Below are 23,887 nucleotides of genomic sequence, written 5' to 3'. Positions count from 1 at the left end.
AATAAGGTGTTCTTTTTAAGAAATTTCTGCTTGGAGAAAGTAAAGTTGGGTAAGACACAAAGTTACAAGTCACACGTGGCTGTAGTATTGGTACTTGGACCCAGTGTACCATAGGGATATTTTAGGTAGGGGAATAATAAGGAAAATTGAAGAATAATGTACATGCAGGAAAAATGGGAGAGGGGAGAGTTTCCTAGTTTGGATCCTCTTCCAAGCACCTGTTGGAAGCAGACTAGATCTTGAGAGGAGCAGGAGACAGCTACAAGGTAAGGGGGGGACAGAGGGGGCTTTAAAACGGGTGGCTGGAGAGCTTGGTGATTGGTATTCAGGTATCAGTGGCGTGGCCTATAAGGTCGAGCTGAGTAATGTAAAAGGTCAAGGATGACCCAAGGGCCAGGCCTCCTGCAGAAGGCAGAAACCAGCTTTGGTGCTTGGCCTGAGCGGAAATGCCACACAGGTGGCAGGAGATGGAGGCAGGTGCAGAGAAGTGGATGTGCTCACTGTGCGCCCTGGCTGACCTCATATTGCTGCTGGTGTTCAGTGGCTGCCTTTCCCCACGAGTGTTTTTACCCCCACCCCTGCCTTCCTCTGCCCCCTTGCTGTGGGAGGAGATCATCTAACACTGTGCCTGTTCTATCTCACGGCTCTCCCAGCCTGAGGGGCTTCGATTTTGTGCTCAGGGGGTTCTTAACAGCATTCATTGGGAGAGCAACCCTGGGCGCAGACCCTGCAGGACAGACCCAGCCGCACCATCCTAGAGCACAAAACCAGCTGTTTCCACGTCTCAGATGGGCCCGATTCCTCCCTGTAGCCTGAGCATGGTGTCTGGGGCAGGGGTCTGGGATGAAGAAAACAAGCCTTAGATAGGCCAGCGGCCAGTCCAGCCACCAGAGGGGTGCCCAGAGACCTTCCCAACCTAGGAAATCTGCCAAGTGTCGCGCAGTGTGAGGACCGGAGCAAACAGGACACTCATGTGAGAAGGGGCAGACAAATCATCCAGCTTCAGCTGAGCGTGACATGCCATGACGCCTGAGAGGTCTGTCCTCTGAGCCGGCATCTCCCAAGCACAGTGCCCCAAGAATGGGATTCGGGGCTCCCTGGGCTAATTACCCCTGGCCAGGGGCGGCTCCTCCAATTACCGCAGTAAGGCTTAGAGGTAAATTATTTTCTACACGTGCCAAATGTGAAAAGGTTGGAACATTAAAGAAGCTGCCATGATGGTGGGGTAAAAAAAGATGAAGAATTTAGTTGAGAGAAAATATTCCAGTAGAACAGAGCCCCGGGGAAGAGCACAGAGCTGGTGGCGGGGGAGAGGTTTCTCCTTGCAGTGATGACTTCCCCTCCTGTGACGGTGGGAGAGTGAATAGAAGTTAGCCTGCAGCAAGAACAAATAGACCCCAAGGTCTAGGTCGCTGCTTTGTGGCTGACAATCATCTGATCTGCCCTTGAGCACAAATGGAAAGTCTCAGAACTGCAGCCACTGTGGATGCCCCCGAGGCTCCGAGGCTCGAGGGGGAAAATGGAGAAAGTCGAAGGGGCGCAGGCTCTGAGACTGGCTGGGGCCCCAGGTCTGGCTCTGCGGACACGGGGCTTAGGCTGCCCTCACCCGACCTGACCAGAGGAGCAACCTGCTTCCATCCCACGGAGGCCGCTGGCCACTGAGGGCCCCGTGGGCCCAGGCATAGCTGCTTTGAGCTGGGGCGAGGAGGAGAGAACGGCTGTGAGGCCCGGTGTGCTGGCCTGTCTACGTGTCACCCTCAGTGTTTGGGAACCAGCTGGCAAGTGCCTCTGCTCCGGTGGAATTTGTCCAACTCCCCACCGTCAGAGCAGAGGTAGCCGGGCGGGGGGCGAGGGTGAGCTTTGAGAGAGCCTGTCTTCAGGCCTCAGACTTCCCGAAGGTGTGTGGCGGCCCTGAGGGGGTTGTGGGAGGAAGGGGGGACTGTCAGGGTGGAAGTGTTCCGTGATCTTCGCAAAGCCCTGTGAGGAGATGTTATCCCTATTCCCGCAGCTGGAGTCCGAGTTCAGAGAGAGTAAGAATCTGCCCCCAGGCTGCAGAGAAAGTGGAGGAACTGAAATGGACCCCAGAACTCTGACCCCATCCTGCCTCCAAGCAGGACCCTGGAGAGTGGTCACAGCACCTGGCAGCCCTTCCAGCTCTGGGTGCGAAGGGGTGAGTCAGACAGGAGGCCCACAGAGGCCAGCCCTGCGTGGAGCACCGCTTGGAGCCACAGCCACAGAAAGGAGCTCTCATTCTGCCTTTGATTGTTAGATCACCTCCCTGGGGCCCCATTCTGGGGCCCAGGTGGCAGCGCACTAGTCCAAAGGAGCAAAGCCGGCTGGTCCCCACTAGCCAGATTGTAGACTTCCTAGTGAGGGGACTCTTTCGTCCAGGCCTCGCTCTGAACTCAGTAAATCAATTCTCAGATCATGGAGACAATGGCGTCCTTGTAGGGTAGCCGTTCCCACCTTCTTGGGCTCCTGCTGACCAGACAACTGCCACGGGCAGACAGGACAGCTCGCACCAGGAGCATCGCTACCCTAAGCCCAGGGGCCAGAATGGTCACCTCCAGTCAGCCACGGTCACAGGGTGAAGCTGGCAGAGGTGACCCAGGCAGAGGGCTCCTGAAGTCCACTGGCAGGGCGGCTCTCCGGGAGACACGGCAGCATGAGGTGGGAAACAGACCCAGTGTGTCAGACAGGGAAGGCTCCCACCTTTGGCCCGTGGAAGAAGTCCCCCCATGCTGACGTCTCATTAACCTGTCACTGCCCCATTCGTTCCGAGAGCCTATGGCTCTGAGTTTGTTCGTCCTGAGAGCCGGCTCTGGGAAGTCAGTCCTTTCCTCCTCTCGCGCTCCTCGGAGGCTGCAGCAGGGGAGAGAGACTCAGCCGCGGTGGGCCTGACAGAGCTGGAGACATGTCTTCTTTAGTCATAAAATAGAAAATGCCCTTAAAACACTTGTCTTACCACTAGAAGATTTATTTTTTCTCTTTTTAAAACACGAGAACAAAATATCAAGCTTTCCTAATTACACAAGTGGTTTGTCTACATTGATAAATTAATGAATTCACTGGGGTAGATAGCAATTGAGTCTCACTGCTGTCAGCCCTCCCTCCCCACACTCTGTTTTCATCAAATTTCACTTGGCTCGTAGATGTCTAGCCTGCCAGTAAACTGAAACTGAAATGCCCTTGGCAAAAGTAACCATGTCCAATTATACTATTATGACAAACATTTCAGTTTTTAAGTTTCATTCATTCATCATTTGGTGCGAGTCATTGTGCCAAGTACTACAGGGGATACATTTCATTTCTTTGTCCCCCTCAGAATATGGAGACATAGGCATAACCCTAATGCAAGGCAGCATATGAGACATATCAGGAGAGATGGTCACAAGGGGCAGCCACTGTTGCACATCTACCCCAGAGCCATCTCCGCTGGTTGTTTTACCTGCCAACACAACCTGGTTCTGTTCAGGTGTTGCGACTACGTGCATCAGTGGAGGCTGGGCCTCTGCACCCCCAGGACCGTAGTCTAAGCTGATCAAGGTAATTCCTTGCCAGGGATTGGTTAAAGAACTGGCATGTGATGCAATTATGGAAACGAGGGGTGAGGTAATGTCTGCTGGTTGGAGGCTGAGGGGGAAGGGGGACAAACACGAGGACAAAAGCTAACACTCTGAGCGTGACACAGCAGAAAGATGTAAAGAACCTGGGTCCTTGATAAGAGGTTGATCCCTTGAATTAACCAGCCCTAAAACTCTGTCTCTGGGTTTTCCATTATGTGAGATTATCAATCCCCTTACTGTTTAGGACATTCTGAGTTGGGTCTTCTATTGCTTCCTGCCAAAAGCAGTTTAATTAATATAAAAGCCTTAGGAGATAGGTCATAGGAACATTTAGTAAAAAGATAATGATAAAAACATTAAGACCCTGTTAAATCTGTGTAACCCTTTTCGAGCGCAGACATTGCCCCGGGAGAGATTCCATGCCCGGCCTTCCTCTGGCTGCAGTGTTTCCAGGAGTCTTGGCTGAACCTAAACCATAAACTGAAAGCACACGGACAACATCTGCCGGCCAAAAAGGTGTCTCCTCTTTCCTTTTACATGCAACTACAACCGGAGCCATAGCCCAGTCTGTGGAGGCAGCAGAGCAAGGAGGCCTCTTGGAAAGCATGGCCTCCTCCCAGGAACCCTGACCCCAGGGTGGTCTCAAATCTCCCAGGGCCTAAGGAGCTTTGAGCTGCCCTTGCAGATAAGCAGCTGGTGCCAGGTGACTCTTTGAACATGAACCAGACCAGATTCAGGGGGTTCTAGGAGGTGAATAAGGGTCACTTGGCTGGTTGTTCCTCTGAGTGGGGGCACTTGGGTTCTTGAGAGGAGAAAGCCTGGGAGGCTTTTTCTCTCTTTCTGGCCCCTTTGGTTTTCTCTACTTTTCCTCCCATCTCCCCTCTCTACTTGGTCCCTCATCTGCTCCCTCCACTTCCATTTCTCTCCCCCGACCCTCTCTCACTCATCTCCCCCATCCCCCACCTTGGTTACCTCCATCACCTCCCTGCCCTCCAGCCAGGATACCAGCGTGCTGCAGAGAGAATTCGCCTCGAAGGCGAGGGAACGGCTAACAGCAGCTGACAACTGACCCTTGCTGGCCGGAGATCCGTGGGCGAGGGCCTGCGTGGCTGGGAGGCAGAGGGCAGGCAGGGCAGTTTGTAGGGCGTCAGCCTCTTTGAACTTGTCTGTTCAGCTGCCACCCGGCCTCTCCCTGCAGGCGATGGGGTGGGATGGATGGCAGAGTGCCATGATTGCGGAAAAGAGCCTCCTGGTGGCTGGCCTGATTGGCAGAAGTCCCTGTCCTATCTCATCTCAACGTGTTCAAGCCCCTGCCTGGGTAGGGAGGGGTGACCAAGGCTCCTTTAACAGGGAATTGTAAGAAATGCCTCCCATCTCAGCAGCTTCATGGGGAAAATGAGGGAGGGGTGCCCAGGTGATCTCAGAGTTTCCCACCTGCTCTAGTTTACAGGGGTTCCAGGCTGAGGGGCTCATGGCAGCTGTGGAGAGGGAGGGTGGGAGTCTGCCCTGTGGGCCGGCATGAAGGCGGCCTCTCTGGGCAGTCCCGGCACGTGGAGCTGGGGAGGAAATGCCTGTCCACCTTGGACTGCCCGACTGTGGTCTGCTCTGAACATGGACCCTGCAACCAGAGATGAGGTCGCACGGACGCTCCAGCTCACGACAGGCTAAGGCTGGCTGTCACTTCCCCATCCCTCATTCCCACTTCAGGGATCTCGGGGCATCACCTTGTGAAGGAAGAGCCTAAAGCTCTGGGGTCAGTGCTCTGAGACCCATTACAATATTTAATAAATGCGTCTTTTATTACCTAAACAGCTGCTTAACAACCGCTATGCCTGGAAAGGATCCAGAGATCATTTCATCTAAAGCCTTCATTTTACCAACAAGGAAAGCAAGGCTCAGTGAGTGGCCCAGGCCTGGGACCGGGTTTCTTGCACACCCTGTGCTGGGGGGTGAGAAGGAACCCTCATCTGTTGCACAATCTTATAAGAGCCCCGCAGAGCCAAGTGGAGACCAGGATGAGAACCCTGGGTTCTGTTCTGATAAGCGACATCACTAACTCTGCAACTGCTGCTTCTCGGTCTCACTGACTCAGCAGCCAGAGCCACCGCCTTGTACCACACGATGGTGGAGACAACGGGACTAACCTACTAGAAGGGTCACAGGCAGCATGGCTCTTTACCCCAAATGCTCCGGCAGACACCTCCTAAGAACAAAAACATTCCCTTATACAGCCACATTCCTATCTTCACACCTAAAAACAGGAATAAATCATATCATAGCATATAATAGGCACATTTCATTAGTACGCTTTGTTTTTCTGCAAATCCGGGATCCAATCTAGGTTTGAACATTGCATTTAGTTGTTATATCCCTTAGTCTCTTTCTTGTCTAACACAATCCCCCCAACTGTAGTGAGTTGAATGGTGGCCCCCCTAAAAAGATGCCCACATCCCAGAACCTGTTGACGCAATCTAATTTGGAAAAAGGGGCCTTGGCAAGATGTAGTTAAGGACCTTGAGATTATCCTGGATTACCTGGGTCCCCAAATCCAAAGACAAGTGTCTTTATAAGAAGGAGAAGACATAGACACAGAGGAGGAGGAGGGCAGAAGCAGAGAGAGATTAGAGTTGCAGCCACAAGCCATGAATGCCTGGAGCTCCCGGAGCTGGAAGAGCAAGGAAGGACCCTCCCCTACAGCCATTGGAGGTCGAGCCCTGCCAGGGTCCTGATTCTGGATGTCCAGCCTCCAGAACTGCGAGAGAATAAATTTCTATTTGTGGTGATTTCTTATGACATTTTTTGGAAACAGACAGACCCACCATTTTTTAAAGAAAATGACAGACTTCTCAAAGAGTTTAGGACTCTTTGTCTTATAGAACGTCCCAAATCCGAAACTGTCCTCACATTGACCTTTTAAAGTCATAAATCAGATCAAGTCCATCCTCTGCTTAAAACCCTCCAAATAAGCTATGAACACTTTACTCTGATTTACAAAGTCCTACCTGCTCTGTCTCCTTCTCATTCCTCTCTCCTCCTCTCCCCCCTCACTCTACCCCACCAACATTTCTGCAATTCCTCGAACATGACAAGCTCATCCTGCTTTACCTCTATGCTCTGGACCACCCCTCTGCCCAGGTGACAACCAAATACAATTCTTGATCTTTGAATCCGATTTGTGGGGCAATAGCTGTGACGGGTATTATTAGGACAACTGGGGGAATTCGAATACGGACTGTATATCGGGTTAAGGAGCGGGTTAATAGTACCACGGTCATGTAGGAAAATAGTGCTGTTGGCAGCGAGAATGGCGCCAGGTGTTCGACTGGTGGAGTCAGATCAGACCTTGGTTCAGCAACCTCAGTACTTGAGTTCAGGGCCAAGACTCAAACTGTAAAAGTTTAGTTAGAAAGTCACACAGGTAGAAGAAGTGAGCTGTAGAAGACATGGGCTTAGGAGACAAGTTACAGCCAAAGAAGGGCCCTTGGAGCTTAGGAGCGAGAGAGGCAAGGCAAACCGGGTGGGGAAAGGTGCTGGCACACCAAAGCTGAGCGGCCCTCCGACTTAAGTTATTATCTGGAGGTCTCAGGGGAGGATCCCAATAGAATATGCATCAGCTTTCCAGGTGTGTCCTTTCAGGGTTGGGGTTTTTACTGATTGGTTGGGAGCAGGGCAGGGGGTCATTAGTTAATGCAGCTGGCCCTGAGGTCAGCCTAGGTGTCACTTGTCTGCTTTTGCTGCTTTTCTGGGCCTGGAGCTGAAACACAACTGAGGCCTAGACGTTCTCCCTCGGGGCTAATGCTTAAGTGAGTGGTCATGCAACAGGGGAGCCGCATGAGGCCATGCTCCAGCTCCTTGTTCCTCCTCCCCAGAGGGGTCTGCCGTGGAACTAGCAACATGCCAGGAGAGGAAAGGTCAAGGGAGGGTCTGAACCACGTGACCAGTGATGTGAAAGATCAGGAGGTCTAAACTGTATGACCACCAATATGCTAGGGGAAGAAAGGCTACCTTGGGGGCAAAGTCCTTGCTTTCCCACATTTGCTCTTGCTGGGCAGCTGGGGATTTCTGCCCCGGTGACCTTCTGTACCTGGCCCATTGTCCTTGCCCTGCTCACATCTGTCTAGCTGCCTACCACAGTTCCATCCTTGTTTTTAAGAGCTGCATGCTGAAGGGGTGAAATATCATGATGTCTGAAACTTACCTTCAAACGAATTGTGGCAAAATATTGACAACTGATAATCTGGGACAAGGGTATATTGGTGTTCGTAGCAGGATCCTTTCAACTTTTCTCTAGTTTGAAAATCAAAAGAAAATGTGGGGGAAAGATAGACAATTTAAAGAAAACAATCTTAATCCAGGTAGGATCAAATTTTCACGTGCATTAAAAATCACCTAGGAAGCTTGTTAAAATGCAGATTCCAGGGATTCAGAAGATCTTCGTGAGGGACTGGAATCTGCTTTCAACAGGCCCCGCAGGTGATTCCGGGTCAGGCCCGCAGCCTGCGCTGTGAGAAGGAAGTCTCCCGTAGCATCCCAAGGCCCAAAGGTGCTCTTGGTTCTTCAGTTGAGGGCTCGTTGGTTGGAAGGGCCAGACAGGCATGCAGGCAGATGGAGATGCGATTTGATGGTGATGGCAGGACTGGAGGTTGTGTACATAGTACAGGACACGGGAGAGTTGAGGACAGATTTTGCTCTCCTTCCCGGGCTTTTGGCTTCCGGCGCAGCGCGGGGGGCGGGGGAGGGTGTGTGTGTGTGAAGCGGGGCGGCGGCTGGGGGAGCAGAGGGGCAGAGGAGGCTCCTAGAGCCCAGGGGAAGAATAAAATCGGGGCTATGAAATCCTAATACTAATGCTGCTATTCTATTTTTACACACCCTTGGTCAATTCTCCTCATCTGTAAAAAGAAGGTCGTCATAATTTTGAAGCATCCTTCAAATTCCAATGTTCCCTTAGCCTTGAGTCTTAAACACAAGCCTGGATGCACACTGCAGGCATGTCATTCTGATTTCTGACCAGAAGATGGCAGCAACACATCTCTCTTTATTTTCCAGACTGAACCACCGAAAAGATTTTTTCAGGTGCCTCAGGGTTACCCTTGAGTTTAACCAACACATATTAGACCAAGGTCCTGTGCTAGACACTATGGACACAAAGGCGAATAAAGTCCGATAGCTGCCCTCAAGGATCATGTTGTCAGGGAGGGAGGAGTCAGACATATAAACAGATCACTAGTTTCCTAGATGTGTGACCTGCGTCAAGTTGCTTAACTTCTAAGTGCCTCAGTTTCTTCAACAGTAAAATGGGAATAGTAATAGTACCTATGTATACAATGAAGATTGAAAGTGGTAGTACGTGTAAGATGCTTGGCATATAGGAGATGTTAACCATAGCATACGAGTACAGTGAGAGAAGTGATGAGGTAGAAAAACATACCCAGAGTGTTCCCTAACTGAGAAGAGTGGAACCCCAAAATGGAGACTATAGGGAAGGAATTCTACTTTGATGGAGCCACTCCGCCAGTGGGGGCCCGGTGGCTGGGCCGGCCTGGGAGAGCCCATCTTGAATGGGGCTGAACTCCCTCTGGCTGAAGCTTATCTTGGCTCTCACAGTCCCAGACTATGGAACACCAGCAGGGCCTGACCCTCCAGGACAGGAATTTTTGAGAGGAGGCTGCTGTTAGCTGTCTGTGCAACCTCATACAGGCAAGTTCATCCCTCAGAGCTTCAGGTCCTACCTGTGATGAGAAAGGGGATCACGGGAACCAAGGGACAGTATTGAGTCCCACAGCTGGGATCCTGTGGAGAGGGAGCTGTAAAATCAGCCAGTTCAGCAGCATTAAGGACAGGGAGCTAAGGATGTAAAGTGGAAGCCCCACAAAGGCATAGGTTTTGGGGAACACACTGAACTTTCCCCAAGATATGGAATGGAGGTTGAGCCAATTTCAGACCTCAAGGGACAGCTGACCCTTAGTTACAAGTAATTAAGGTTATGTCCTTGCTCCTCTGTGTCTGTTTCCTCTTTGTCACATGGGAGAGGAAGAAAATCAACAGTGTTGAGCACCTACTGTGAGCCTCACAACATGCTAATTGTTTTTATATACAACATCTCATAGATCTCACAACAACCCTGGGAGGAAGGTGTCATCCTCCCAATTTTACAGATGAAAAGAACGGAAGCTCAGAGAAAACAGGTAATTGCCCAGGGCCACATGGCTAGTCAGTGTCCAGGCCAGCACCCTGACCTTTTCTCCTCTGACCTTTGTCTCTAATTCACCTTAGACTCAGCTGCCTCCGCCCTTACAAATGCCCTGGGAACCTTCTCACCCATTGAATACTCCTGCTCCAGAATCACAAATTCACACATCTGCTCTCTGAAAACAACTTCCTACCCTCTCAGTGACTCTTTCAATTTCGTACTATGACTGTTCCTCAGCCTTGACTGGGAGTCCAGCTCTGGAGCCTTTTCCTCTGCCAATCTTCCCCATACGCCTGATAACCAGCTTTGAGTCCCTCGCCGGTCATTCGGTAGCACTCTTGCTAGTGACCTAACCTTTGTTTCTCACCTTCCTTGCAAACTTCTGAATGTATCCAATTGTCATTTCTCTCCAAGCCTTTACCAGAGCAGCCAAGGGTGGCAGGAGGAAGAAGGGTAATAAAAACGCTGGCTAATACTTACACAGCATGTCCTGTGTGCCAGGCACTAAGTGTTCATATACTGTAATTCATTTCAGCCTCCAGCATTAACATGGGAAGTATTATTATTATCATTCCCACTTGTGGATCAATACAATGGGATGAATAGAGTTTCAATCACTCACATAAACCCAAAGCACATAGCTAATTAAATTGAGTCTTAATTAGCTATGGCAGTCTTAATCGAACTCAGTGTCCATGTCTTAATCAGTATACTATTTGTCCAGTACAGAGGAAGATAAGGCCACCTTCCCCTCTCTCCCTGAGCCAGTAAATACTTGGCTCCTTCAGCCCTGGGTCCAGAACTGCTCGCAGCCACTAGTAGGGATAATTTAAAAGGAGTCCAGATTCTCACTGCACTAGGGGGCTGACAATGTCCTTCAGGAGATCGATATTAATAATAATAATAAATAAAATAGCTTACATTTTCAGCTGTTATTACATGTATTCTAAGTATTTTATATGTACTTATTCATTTAATCCTCCCAATAAGACTATGAGATAGAAACTACAGTTATCCCCATTTTACTGAAAAACATGGAAGAACGTAGTACTGAACCTAAATTCATACAATAGAGAGTATTGTGTTAGATGGGAAGCTTGGCAATTGGAGGCCAGAGCCCTGACTCTTAACTGTGACCACTCCTACTTTTCTTCTGGCCCCAAGATCTCCTGGGCCTGGCTCTTTCTGAGTAAGGGGGCGAGTCTCCTCTGTCTGGCCAGCATGCCTGGTTTCCCCTCCCAGGCCCTGGCCTTACTCCCTCCACAGCCCCAGAGCCCCGCTGAGGGCCCTTGTCCCCTCCACTCTAAGGCACCTGGATTGTGAGCTGGGAGCTCAAGCAGGGGAGCAGATGGGAACCCCACCTGGAACTCCCTGGGCAGCCCAAGGGGCCTCTATTCTCAAAGACCCAGGTCTACCAGCAGCTCCTTATAAAGCCAAGGCCTGAGCTGGTCCTGCCAGGCTGTGCCTGCCCCTCTGCATGCAGTTCCAGCTCAGACCCCGAGTTTGCTCCCTGAGAACAGCAGGCAGGGGCAAGGCCTAGGCTGGAGTAAATGGGGATCCAGACCAATGGCAGCCAGGGCTCAGAGCCTGGGGCTGTGCCAGAAAGCACCAAGGTTTCCCCATCCCCCTCCTCACACCTGCCAAGCGCCCTGCCTCCAGCCCAGGCAGGACCCTACCCCTCACCATCCCAAGAGTTAGAGGGGACAGGCCCTGGCTTATCCATCCCATCTCTCCCATCCTCCCTCTTCTCATCCCCCTGGCAACCAGACCAGACCCATCAAGGAGAAGACCTGGCAGCTGTGCAGGGAGAGACTAATGGCCCAGAAGGAGGGAGGGGCCTAGAGAGAAGAGGCGGTAGGGATGTGAGCCAGCAGCAGGGCGTTGGCCCATCTCAGAGGACACACAAAGAGGAAAAGGCTCTGCTGCCCTGCAATGCTGAAGGAGCTGCAGCCAGGGAACCGCCCTCCTCACCGCCTCAGCAACCCGGGGTCCCGAACCTGCTTCCCCAGATGCCCAGCTCTTGTCTTCAGGGTCAATCCAAGGCAGACTTGTCCCTCCTGGAGAGCCCTGGAGTCCCCGGCAGCAGCAGCCCCATGGCTCCTAGCAAATGCCACAGGTCTCATCACCCTGGCTCCTGCAGACCATCCGGGCTGCCTCTGTCCACTCCTGGGCAGCCTGTGCCTGCGCTCTGGAAGCCATTTGACATGCAAAGGCCAGATATAAGCCTTCCGGCTAACTCCAGTGTGGCGGAGGGTAGGAAGGTGTGTGCGGTGTGTGTGATGTGTGCACATAGGTATAAAGCGTTATTATACACATGCATCTGTGTGCAGCGGCTTGTGGATCTGCTCCGTGGCTTGCTTTCTCCTCTTTCAGTCCCTGAACTATTGGGGGTAAATACCTTCTTTTTCCCCATCTCTTCCTCATCCAGCCTCACTCATTCTTGGGTACCTGCAATTCCCCAGTAATGGAAACCGGTTGCTGCCAGTCCATCCATCTCTCAGCCTTGGCAGTAGCTACCACCCTTCAGCCCCCTCCCCTTCCTACCTCAGGAATAGCCCCGGTTCCCGTAAGGCCGTGACTGAGCAGCAGTTGGGTGGGGGAAGGGAGAATCCAGTAAAGCCAGACAGCATACACTGGCTCACTCAGCTCATCTTCTGCCAAGGCACAGACCCTGCCTAGTGGGACCGAGAGCTGGGCCCAGTCACCCTCAACCCCTTCTTATGTGCCCACCCTCTTGGGACCTGGGGTAGATCCAGGTTTGGGAGCTGTGTCTTTAAAGCTGAGACATCAGCAGGCACCCTCCTGGCCAAGTGTCCAGGGGAGGGGGAGGAGCAGTGGCCAGTCCATTAGCCGCAGAGCTGGCGCCAGGCAGCAACCCTCCACAGGGCCCTGGGGATTACAGAGAGGCAGCCCTTCCCCACCCCCCTTAGCCTCTTCTGCTCTCCTGTCCCCCATATCTCCCTGGATGTGGTGACAAAGGCGGTAACTGACAGCAGGTAAAAGCAGAGCATAGCCTTAAGGGGAAAAGTGGAGGCACAGGTTCTGGGGCCCAAACCAGGCCAGCTCTCCACACACCTGAGCCACCTCCTCCCTACTCATGTGCCAGAAGTCTGTCCTTGAACCTCCAGTCCTTTTATCTCCCAATTTTACCAGCTATTTCAGTCAGGGACCCCAGCTCAAATCAGGCCCTCCCACTCTAGGCTCTAGCTCTGGGTGCTTACTGAAAGGCGCTGACCTCCGACCCGCCCGCCTGTGGCCTGTAGTCTCGCCATCCCTGCTTGCTTCCCCACCAGCAACAGGGGGAACCAAGTAGGCTGGGCGCCAGCAACCAGGGAGGGAGGGTGCGGCGCTCCCGCAGCTCAGCAGGGTGGGGCGTCCCCCTCCCCACTTAGCCGCACAGTCAGGCCAGTGGGAGGAGCTGCCCGTGCCCCCGCTGAGCCCGCAGGATTATAAAGCCGCCTTGCAGCGGTCTGCGGCTCCGGGACCAACTCTGCCAGCGGTGACTCCCCATCCTCGGCCGCCATGAGCCACCCGTCGGGCCTCCGGGCCAGCGTCAGTTCTACCTCCTATCGCCGCACCTTCGGCCCACCGCCTTCACTGTCACCCGGGGCCTTCTCCTACTCGTCCAGCTCTCGTTTCTCGGGCAGCCGCCTGCTGGGCTCGGCATCCTCCAGCTCCTCGGTGCGTCTGGGTAGCTTCCGCGGCCCCCGGGCCGGCGCGGGCGCCCTCCTGCGCCTGCCTTCTGAGCGCCTCGACTTCTCCATGGCCGAGGCCCTCAACCAGGAGTTTCTGGCCACGCGTAGCAACGAGAAGCAGGAACTGCAGGAGCTCAACGACCGCTTCGCCAACTTCATTGAGAAGGTGCGCTTCCTGGAGCAGCAGAATGCCGCCTTGCGCGGGGAGCTGAGCCAGGCCCGAGGCCAGGAGCCGGCGCGCGCCGATCAGCTGTGCCAGCAGGAGCTGCGCGAGCTGCGCAGGGAGCTAGAGCTGCTGGGCCGCGAGCGCGACCGGGTGCAGGTGGAGCGCGACGGGCTGGCGGAGGACCTGGCGGCGCTCAAGCAGAGGTCAGGGGGCAGGGCCCGGCGGCGGCCGTCGAGGGGGCTGCTTCTCGCTCCCCTTCCCTCTCCACCAGCCATCCGAGGGAGTTGCTTCCCCGGTCAACCAGGGAGGGTGTGTGCGTGCAGGCAGCATCCTTGACCTTCCTCTACCACTTTGCTGGTCTCTGGGAAGGCGAAGTGACTATGTTTCTTCGCGCATAAAAGGGCCCCAGCTCAGCTCCCACCCCTTAGACAGAGAATAGGGCACGTGCATCAGGCAGCCTGAAGATCCCTCCTGCGAGTCTTGGGCAGTAGTACCCTGGATCCTGGGGGTGGGGAGGACGGTGACCCCGCAGCTCAGCCTCTGCCCACTCTGTTCTCCAGGCTGGAAGACGAAACACGCAAGCGAGAGGACGCTGAGCACAACCTCGTGCTCTTCCGCAAGGTGAGTCTGGGCCCCGGGTGGATTTCCGTTTCCCTGCCTCTACCCCTGGCCTGCGTGTCCAGGGTGGCATCTGTGGGTGCGGGGAAGCCACCAGAAGCCTTCAGAGGCTGACCGGGAGGGCCTGGCTCTTCCTCATGCTGATCAGCCCCTCCCTGCTCTTGAACTGCCACTGCCACTCCATGAAGGACGTGGACGATGCTACCCTGGCCCGCCTGGAGCTAGAACGCAAGATTGAATCTCTGATGGATGAGATTGAGTTCCTCAAGAAGCTGCATGAGGAGGTGGGTGGACCTGGGTATCAAGGGAGGATTCGGAGGTTGAGGGTGGTCTCTTTAGCGCTGGGAGACAAGTTCTGAAGGAGATTGGCAGGTGGAGCCGAGGAACAGCACTGGAGAAGTGAGATTCTCTGGATAGACGCCCCCACTCAACTGCAGTCTACAGGTGGTTTGCCCCCCGCCCCTGCGCCACCTGGTGGCGAGAAGCAGCGCTGCATCCTGTATCCTAACCGCGGGTTCAGTGCAGGCCAGGCGCGTGCGTGCAATCCTGTGCGCGCCTCACCCTCTGGCGCCCCCTTTTGTTCACTCAAGTGTTTCTTCTTTTTCCTGTGCGCGAACTGCACGACCCGCCTGCGATCTGCGCGGCGAACTCGACGTCTTGTGGTCCTGGGGGCAGGAGTTGCGAGACCTGCAGGTGACCGTGGAGAATCAGCACGTGCAGCAGATCGAAGTGGAGGCGACCGTGAAGCCCGAGCTGACAGCCGCGCTGAGGGACATCCGCGCGCAGTACGAGAGCATCGCAGCGAAGAACCTGCAGGAGGCAGAGGAGTGGTACAAGTCTAAGGTGTGAGAGCTCGGAAGGGTTTGGGAATGCCTGAGAGGGTAGGGCGCTTGGGTGAGGGAGCATCCCTAGGTTGCCCTCTTTCCCGCAGTATGCAGATCTGTCGGATGCCGCCAACCGGAACCATGAGGCTCTGCGCCAGGCCAAGCAGGAGATGAACGAGTCCCGACGCCAGATCCAGAGCCTGACGTGCGAGGTGGACGGACTGCGAGGCACGGTGAGTACCAGGCCGCGCCACTGGGTAGGAGAGGACCATGAAGGCTGTTCGCTCTCGGAACCATGCTTCCCCTCGCCCCCCAACCCCAGAACGAGGCGCTGCTGAGGCAGCTACGGGAGCTGGAGGAGCAGTTTGCGCTGGAGGCCGGCGGGTACCAGGCGGGCACTGCGCGCCTCGAGGAAGAGCTGCGGCAGCTAAAGGAGGAGATGGCGCGGCACCTGCGCGAGTACCAGGAGCTCCTCAATGTCAAGATGGCCCTGGACATCGAGATCGCCACCTACCGGAAGCTGCTGGAGGGCGAGGAGAACCGGTAGGGGCAGGGCTGTTGGAAAATGGTGGTCAGACCTGGTTAGGGAAGGGGCGCAGCCTGGGCAGAATAGCTAACCACTTGCTTCGCCCCCAGGATCTCCGTGCCTGTCCATTCCTTTGCATCCTTAAGTATAAAGACGACTGGTGAGTCCCACTTCTGGCCTTCAACTTGTCTGTCCCCTTGTCTTCTGCTCTGACGGAACCCTTGCTATGGCTCTGCTCAGGGATTGGTTCTCTCTGTGAACTATAGAGGCTTGGTCTACTCTCTCCCCTCTCTTTAAGCCCTGCCCCTACCTACCCCTCCCCTCACAGGTGCTATGAGGGCTTAAAAGGAAATAAAGGCTAAGCCTCCCTTCTTCCATCCCTCACCTGCTTTTTCCAGTGCCTGAGGTGGAGCCCCCCCAGGACAGCCACAGCCGGAAGATGGTTTTGATCAAGACCATCGAAACCCGGGATGGGGAGGTGAGATGGGACACTTGAGACCATTACCCTATCGTTTCCAAAATTATTTCTGAGCCCCAGTTTGGCTGTAGCCAATCTTAGGGTGTTGTAGGTTAGTGGTCTTGGGGTGGGAGGGAGACAAGGAGATAGAGAAGGTGGATGGATAGATTGGAGCATCAGCTGGTTATGCCAGAGGTTAGACATCATGACCCGAAGGAGCTCGGAGGGTGGTACTGAATGGCTTGTGCCCTTCACATTCCTTGCCCCCAGCAGGTGGTGACAGAGTCCCAGAAGGAGCAGCGCAGCGAACTGGACAAGTCCTCCACTCACAGCTATTGAACCTGTTGGTCCAGAATTTCCTGGCCCTGCTGTAGGCCTACTCTGAGCCCACCCTCTAATACCAGTCCTGAATTAGTCCCCCTTCCATCTGCATGTGTCTAGGGGATGGTATCAGTCACCCCTTCCCTGGTGTGTAGCCAAGCCCTACCCAGCCAGTAGTAGTTGGGCCTCTCCCTGCCCTGAAATAAAGATATGACCCATGTGTTCCTCTTTTCTGATCTCCAAGTCAACTATACTGCCATGAACCCCTGATCTGTGGGATGGGCCAAAGTCTGAATTTAACTTTTGAATCAAATAAAGCTGCTGTCAAGAGAAACCTCTCCAGTGCATTTTGTGTCTGTGGGTGCATTTGTGTCTGTAGAAGTGGTGGTACCTGTGAGGAGGAGGCTCAGCAGTATTTTCTCTTTGTCTCTAGTCATTTCTTTTTTCTTTTAAAAAAATATACATATATTTTATCTTAGAGAGGGGAGAAAGAGAAAGATAGAGAGAGAGAAAAACATCAATGTGAGAGAGAAACATCAATTGGCTGTCTTCCGTACGCACCCCAACTGGGGACTGAACCTGCAACCCTGGCATGTGCCCTGATGGGTAATCAAACCAGCAACCTTTTGGTTTGCAGGATGATGCCTAACTAACTGAGCCACACCAGCAGGGCCTCTAGGCATTTCCTTTTGGCCTCCCACTATCTTGGCATCTATGACTCCTATCTACTCTTCTGGTTTTTCTCCTACCTCTCTGTCTATTCTCCATTTCTGTCTCCCCTCTACAACCCTGAATATCCAGGTGCCTCTGGGTGTCCCAGTGGTCCCTCAAATCCAGCCTGTCCCAGAGCTCCTCATCCCACTCCTCACCGTCTCTGATCATGTTCTTTCTGCTGGATTCCCACCCTAGAAGAGGGCACCACTGGGACTTCTGTTGCCCAAATTAGAACTCAACTCATCTTACACCCCTTTCTTTTCTTCACCTCCCACCCCAGGCAATTTTGCTCATTTTACTTCTTATTCCAGTCTCTCTGCTTCTCCCATCCCCACTTCCACCACCCTAGTCCAGGCCACCATCATCTCTTGTTGGGGTTACACTACCTGCCTCAGTAGCTTCTTTCCCCCCTCCTGGTCCTGCCACCCACCTAAATCTAATCAACACTTAGCCAACAAATCAGATTCTGCTGCCACCTCCTCTCCCCCACTTGGAAATGTCCACTTTCACTCTGTCCTCCAATTCCATTCCATCTTACTCTTGTCTTCATCTCAAAACCTACTTCTGGATTTTAAATGATCTTCTTCACTCAATTATGGTACTAGGCACCGGAAACAAACCAGAGTCCCCTCTCAAGAAGCACATAGCCTGGGGTGAGGGGATAGACAATTAAACAGGAAATACAAACCCGGTGATGAGTGCTGTGACTGGAATAAACAGATGGCATTGTGGGACTGTGAAGAGGAACACCGAACCCAGCCTTGGGGAAAGGATGGCTTCCCAGAGGAGGCGCCATCACACTGAGCACAGAAGAACAAACAGGAGTTATTCAGGTGGAGCAGGGAGAGGAGGGGGACTTTCTAGGTAGGTAAGTCAGCCAAGAAGTAAGAGAGCAAGTTTGGAAATTAAAAATAGTTCTATAATGCTGGAGTGAAGGATAGAAAGCAAGAAATGATGTTGAGGTTGGAAAGATGAAATGGGGCCAGTCAGGGAGAGTCTTATATGCTAGATCAAGGCACTCTGAATTTATCCTAAGGGAAAGGAAAGGACTTAATCAGGAGGATAAAGTCTTTAGTTCTGCATTTTAGGAAGATCCATTTAGGTGTAGCATGCAGAAACAATTAGAAGGAGAAGGGGGATGAGTTCAGAGGCTGTTGAAGGGAAGGATGCAAAAGATGATGGCGGGCAATGAAATGGATGGATGTGAGCCCCGGCCAGTGTGGCTCAGCTGGTTGGGTGTCATCCTACAAACTGAAATGTCGCTGGTTGAATTCCCAGTCAGGGCACATGCCCAGGATACAGGTTTGATCCCCCATCAGAGCATGTATGGAAGCCAACTGATCGATGTTTCTCTTCCTCTCTTCCTCCCTTTCCTTTTCTCTAAAATCAAAAATTTTTTTAATTTAAAAATAAAAGAAGTGGATGGGTTTGAGAAATATTCAGGGGGTAAATTAGCAGGTGAAAGAAGGGGAAGAGCGAAGACGACCCAAGGTTTTGACTTGAACAACAAGGCAGATGGCGGACCTTACACAAACACAGGGAAGAGCTGAGTAAGGGGAGGAGGGGCCCAGCAAGACAACAATGTCAGTTTTAGCCTTACTGAGTATGAGACACTATGAAACAATCAAGAGAAAGTACTAGCAGGCTGTTGGATCCACAGGTCTGAAATCAGGTGTGATGGGATATTTTAAGATACTGAATCTGATCGGTATCTTTTTGCTATGATGCTTTCTGCTACAAGTAGCATATAACCGCATTTAAAAAAAAAGAAAAAGAAAAATAGAGTAAAGAAATATCTCGTGTAACAAGGGTCAGAGGCAAGCAGACTGAGGTTGGTGGATCGGCAGCTCAATGGTGTCCTCAAGGACCCAGGCTGTACCCATGGTTCCGCTCAGCCTTCCTCCTTGGAGGGGAGCTTTGTCCTCAGGACAGTCCTCCTTGCTGTACCAAGATGGCTGCCAGAAGCTTATGGGTGATGCTCCTCTCTTCTCCTCCAGGGCAGGAAAGAGAAAAACCTCCTCCAAGGTATGAGACATAAGTCCTTTCCTTTGGGCTGTCTGGCTAAGGTTATTAGTGTGTCCAGTCCTGGAGCACTAAACGTTGCCAAGGGAAAGGCATAGATTGTTTTGAGCTAATTGTCTGTTATGGAATAGACGTTAGGAACCAACCACAATGTCCATTGCAAATATTGCTCAGGATCCCCACCACACACAGGCACACACATACTCATTCTTACTTCATTTTTTTTTTTGTTTAATTAAATTATGTGGGTATAAAGCCACCATGAGATGTCACCTCACACCTGTCAGAATGGCTATCATCAATAAATCAACAAACAACAAATGGTGGCGAGGATGTGGAGAAAGAGGAACACTTTTGCACTGTTGGTGGGAATGCAGACTGGTGTAGCCACTGCGGAAAGCAGGATGGAGTTACCTCCAAAAATAAAAAATGGAACTGCCTTTTTACCCAGCAATTCCCCTTCTGGGAATTTATCTGGGAGAAAAAACCGAAACACTAATTCAAAAGAATATATGCACCTCTATGTTCATTGCAGCATTACTTACAATAGCCAAGATTTGGAAGCAGTCAAATTGTGCATCAGCAGATGAGTAGGTAAAACAACCTTGGTACATTTGTTAGGTAGCAGCTAGGAATGAGTAGCCAGAGGGGAAATAAAGCAGGGACCCCGCCATTACATCTAACAAAGAACTTAAAGCAGGAGGCTAGAAACAAAAGGGAGACATGTCTCACCCGGTGACCCAGCCATCCTAAGCCCAGTCCAATAAGATTGCAAGGTGTTCCAAACATCACGAGCAAAGCTGCAATAGCGCAGGAAGAGGGGAGCCCTTGAAACTCTGTGTGTATCATCTTCACTAGCTGGGAAAGAAAGCCTTTGTAAACGCCCCAAAGTCTGAAAGGGAGAAGCAGAGGGGGAACCTAGAAACTGACTAAAGTATATGACCCCTGACCACGAAGAGTCAGCACGCCCAGATTAGCTGAGTGCCCATTTATAGCCAGGGACTCAAGTGTATATAACAAATTTACTAACAACTTTATTTCCTCCATACGTAGAGCACTCAGTTTAGCTGGGCACACACTTGCAGCTTTTTGCTCAAGCGTATAGACAAACTTGCAGCTTCATTTTCCAACATATGTGAGACACTCAGCTTAGCTGAGTGCCCACTTGTACCAGGTGCTCAAAGAAACTTAGCAGCAAATTTATTAACAGCTTAATTTTCTCTATTCATGAACGATTCAGATCAGCCGGGTGCCTGCTTGCAGCTTCATGCTCAAGTGTATTTCATAAATGAACTTGCCGTCTCATTTCCACTAGTGTTTGTCTCTTGTCTGAATTCTTCTCTTACGAGTAAGGCAAGAACCGAGGAAGGGAAGGCCCTGACTCAGCTCTCACCGGTAACACATTTACACAGTGGAATACTACTTGGCCGTAAAAAAGAGGAAAACCTTACCCTTTGCGACAGCACAGATGGACCCGGAGAACGTTATGCTAAGTGAAATAAGCCAGTCAGAGAAGGATAAATACCATATGATTTCACTAATAAGTGGAATCTAATGAATAAACTGAACTAACAAGCAAAATAGAGACAGACTCATAGATAGAGAGCAGGCTGACAGTTCTGGGGGGCAAGTTTTGGGGGTGGAGGGATTGAGCCAAAAAGAGAAAGGACTCACGGATACAGGTGACAGTGTTGTGATTGTGGGGAGGGGATTGGAGGTGTAAGAGGGTGTAAGGGGGATAAATGATAATGGAAAAATACAATTAAAAATAAACAGTTAAAAATAAAATAAAACACAATCCCCCCAAAATTTATTGGGGGTAAATTGATTAATAACATTACGTAAGTTTCAGGTCTACAACTTTATAATATACCACCCACATACTCCATTGTGTGTTCGTCACCCAAAGTCTAGTCTCCTTTTGTCGCCATAGACTGGCCCTCTTTACCCTCTTCATCCTCCCCCACATCCTTCCCCTCTCGTAACCTCCACACTGTTGTCTCTAAGTTTGTTTGCCTTTTTGTGTTGTTTGTTCACTTGTTGCTTTTTGTTTAATATGCAACATATGAGTAAAATTGTATGGTTCTTGTAATTTTCCATCTGACTTATTTCACTGAGCATGATGCTCTCAAGATCCATCTATGTTGTTGCAAATGGCAGTATCTCGTCATTTGTTATGGCTGTAGACTCACATTCTTTGTATCACTTGCCTTCTCTCCCTTTCATTCAATGGCAGTTAGTACCTGAGAAATATCACTATAGAAAAGCAGATAAAAACTTGAGAGTTTCAAATTTAAATTTTCAAGTGAGCAAAATTTCAAGTGGAGAAACGTTCATATCAGAGCCTGTGGCCTGTGATTTGTACTGGACACAAGGAAGAGAAGGGCATGAGGTCCCTCTGGGAACCACAGCAGAAGGTATGAAATGCCTAAAGGTGTGGAAATTGAGGAACGAGAAGGGCCTTGGGAGGCCCCTAGCGCAGCAGCAGAAGATAATCTTGAGGATTAACTTGCAGAGACGGAGGAGAATTAGAAGAGAAGGGCCTCAGGAAACCCCTGCAAGAGAAAGGTCTCAGGAAGAGGCTGGAACTCCAGGTTAGATAAAAGCTGGAAAATTTGGGGTTTATCAATAAGGAAGGTGTTACACGCTTCAGTGAGGGAATTTACAGCCAGGGTAGGGTTAGAGACAAACCTGTGCAGTTGAAGAGTAAATAAGGGATGAAGAAGGGGAGAGCAGACTACCGTCCTCTTTCAAGATGTTTGCTTGTAAGAGAAAGAACCAGAGGAAAGAAACATCTGTGTTTGAGAAGTGAAACTTTAAAGAAAAACTAGACCAATAATTTTCAAACTGTGAGTCATGAAACATTGTTATAAAATTGTGTCGAGATCAACATTTGTTAAGAAAAAAAGAACTGAGCCCTGGCTGGTGTGGCTCAGTGGATTGAGTGCCGGCCTGCGAACCAAAGTGTCACCGGTTCGATTCCCAGTCAGGGCACATGCCTGGGTTGCCAAGCAGGTCCCTGGTAGGGGACGCATGAGAGGCAACCACACATTGATGTTTCTCTCCTCCTTTCTCCTTCCCTTCCCCTCTGTCTAAAAATAAATAAATAAAATATCTAAAAAAGAAAAAAAGAATAGAAAACTTTAGAGTGTGGTAAAACTTTTATTTTCAAGGTATTTATGTACATATGTACTGGGTTGCCATAGAAAATTCACTTTTTACTCTGGATTTTGGTTTAAAAAAAAGAATGAATGGAAATGACCAGACTTGAACATGTTTAAATGCTAGGAAAAATAAGAAAGAATCAAGGTGTCACAAATGGGCTCAGCCTTCTACAAAAAAGACACCACCTCAGACTTGGCTGTGATTGAAGAGATTGTGTTGAAAACTCACAATCCAATTCTAATCAAGAGGATCTAATGTTAACGTCAAGAAGACAAGGCTGGGATTTGCCTGTAATTAAGAAAGCTTATACCTCATTGATTTTATTGTACTCTGCTTGTTAGAAGAAAGGAGATAGTTTTCAGGACATCTATAAGAAGGTCATTTCTTAGTATCTCATACTATTCCTACAGAGAATCAGATTGTGGCAGGCACCTGTACCCTGAAGCCCAGGAAGGGGCCCACTGTTGTAGCAGGGGTAGTTCATCAGGGGCCACCTGCAGTAGGTGGAAGGGGTTCAGCTGTCTGGGCTGCAAAGACCAGAGACTAACCAACTCTCGCAGGCAAGGGAGAGTTTATTGTGAGGTTACGCACAGAAGGAAGGCGGACAAGAATTGCAGCTGCCTGGGGTGGAATGGGCGTTGCTTCACAGGAAACTGGAAGCACCTGTATGACTTGGTCTCACAGGAAGAATGGGCTCTGCGGCCCCATCAGGCCTCACAGAGGCTCACAGAGGACAGGGAGGCCCCTCAGCAGCAGCAGGAGCAAAGACACCGCTCCCGGACCCAGGGCCTGCTGCTTCTATCGCTCCTGTCACAATGGGCGAATGAACTCACGCTATCCCCTGGTTTCGCTTACTCATAGCTTTTTCTTAGTCACGGCTTCAATTGTCCCATGTTCAATTGTTCCATAACTGATAGCAATTGAATACCAAGTTCTACAGCCTTCTTTGGTTCTGCTCTCACTTCCTGCCACAGAAGATGCACACTTTACTAGCCTTGCCAGATTGATTGACACTCTCCCTTCCCTCTCTGAGACATATCAACAGATATCCAAAGCACTGGGCTCTTGTTGGGGCTGACAGGCTGCTTTGTCTCCTGCGCACTGCTGATCCCATCAGTGAGCAAATGTTGTTAAATGCATAACTAATGTTGGCTGTATTTGTTCCTAAACCTGTTTTTGACACTTGTTATAAAAATCTCACAGTTCAAGCAAATATTTTTAAACTAATAAAGAGTGTGAAAAGTACAATCTTTATTTAACACATGGCATAGTGATTAAAATCTGCATTTAAATCTTGGGACCTACTTACTAGATGTATGACTTTGGGAAAGGTACTTCACCTCTCTTTGCCTCCTTTTCCTCATCTGCAAAATGGAAACAATAGCAGCTATTTCACAGGAGCATTATGAAGATTGAGTGAGGGTTGAGTGGACTTGGATGTCCTATAGGCAGGAGAATGGGGTGATATGGCCCTTAAGCTGCTTCCTTCAGCAAGGTAACAAGGGACCTTGTAAGTTCCAAACTAAGGATCACAATTCCAGTTATTCTTTAACGGTGTAAGCGTCAAAGGGTTTTTTTCTGTTTCAAGGGGAAAGCTTGAGTATGTACGGTCGCTTTTTTTTG

General features: G+C 50.9%; 1 protein-coding gene across 1 annotated transcript; it reads left to right on the top strand.

Annotated features, from left to right (window-relative positions):
- Positions 1–13,269: 13,269 nt before the first annotated feature.
- Positions 13,270–16,381, top strand: PRPH (peripherin). Its single transcript, XM_054590861.1, has 9 exons — positions 13,270–13,820; positions 14,178–14,238; positions 14,424–14,519; positions 14,911–15,078; positions 15,167–15,292; positions 15,382–15,602; positions 15,696–15,745; positions 15,984–16,063; positions 16,316–16,381. The coding sequence occupies exons 1-9, from the start codon at positions 13,279–13,281 to the stop codon at positions 16,379–16,381; spliced, it is 1,410 nt and encodes a 469-aa protein (XP_054446836.1). The 5' UTR covers positions 13,270–13,278.
- Positions 16,382–23,887: the final 7,506 nt, after the last annotated feature.

This window comes from Pteronotus mesoamericanus, unplaced genomic scaffold (genome assembly GCF_021234165.1).
Source record: "Pteronotus mesoamericanus isolate MK-2021 breed Mesoamerican mustached bat unplaced genomic scaffold, CSHL_Meso_final scaffold_21, whole genome shotgun sequence".
Classification (NCBI taxonomy): Eukaryota; Metazoa; Chordata; class Mammalia; order Chiroptera; family Mormoopidae; genus Pteronotus; species Pteronotus mesoamericanus.
Note: the sequence above shows the minus strand (reverse complement) of the source record. Positions and strands in the feature narration are given on the sequence as shown.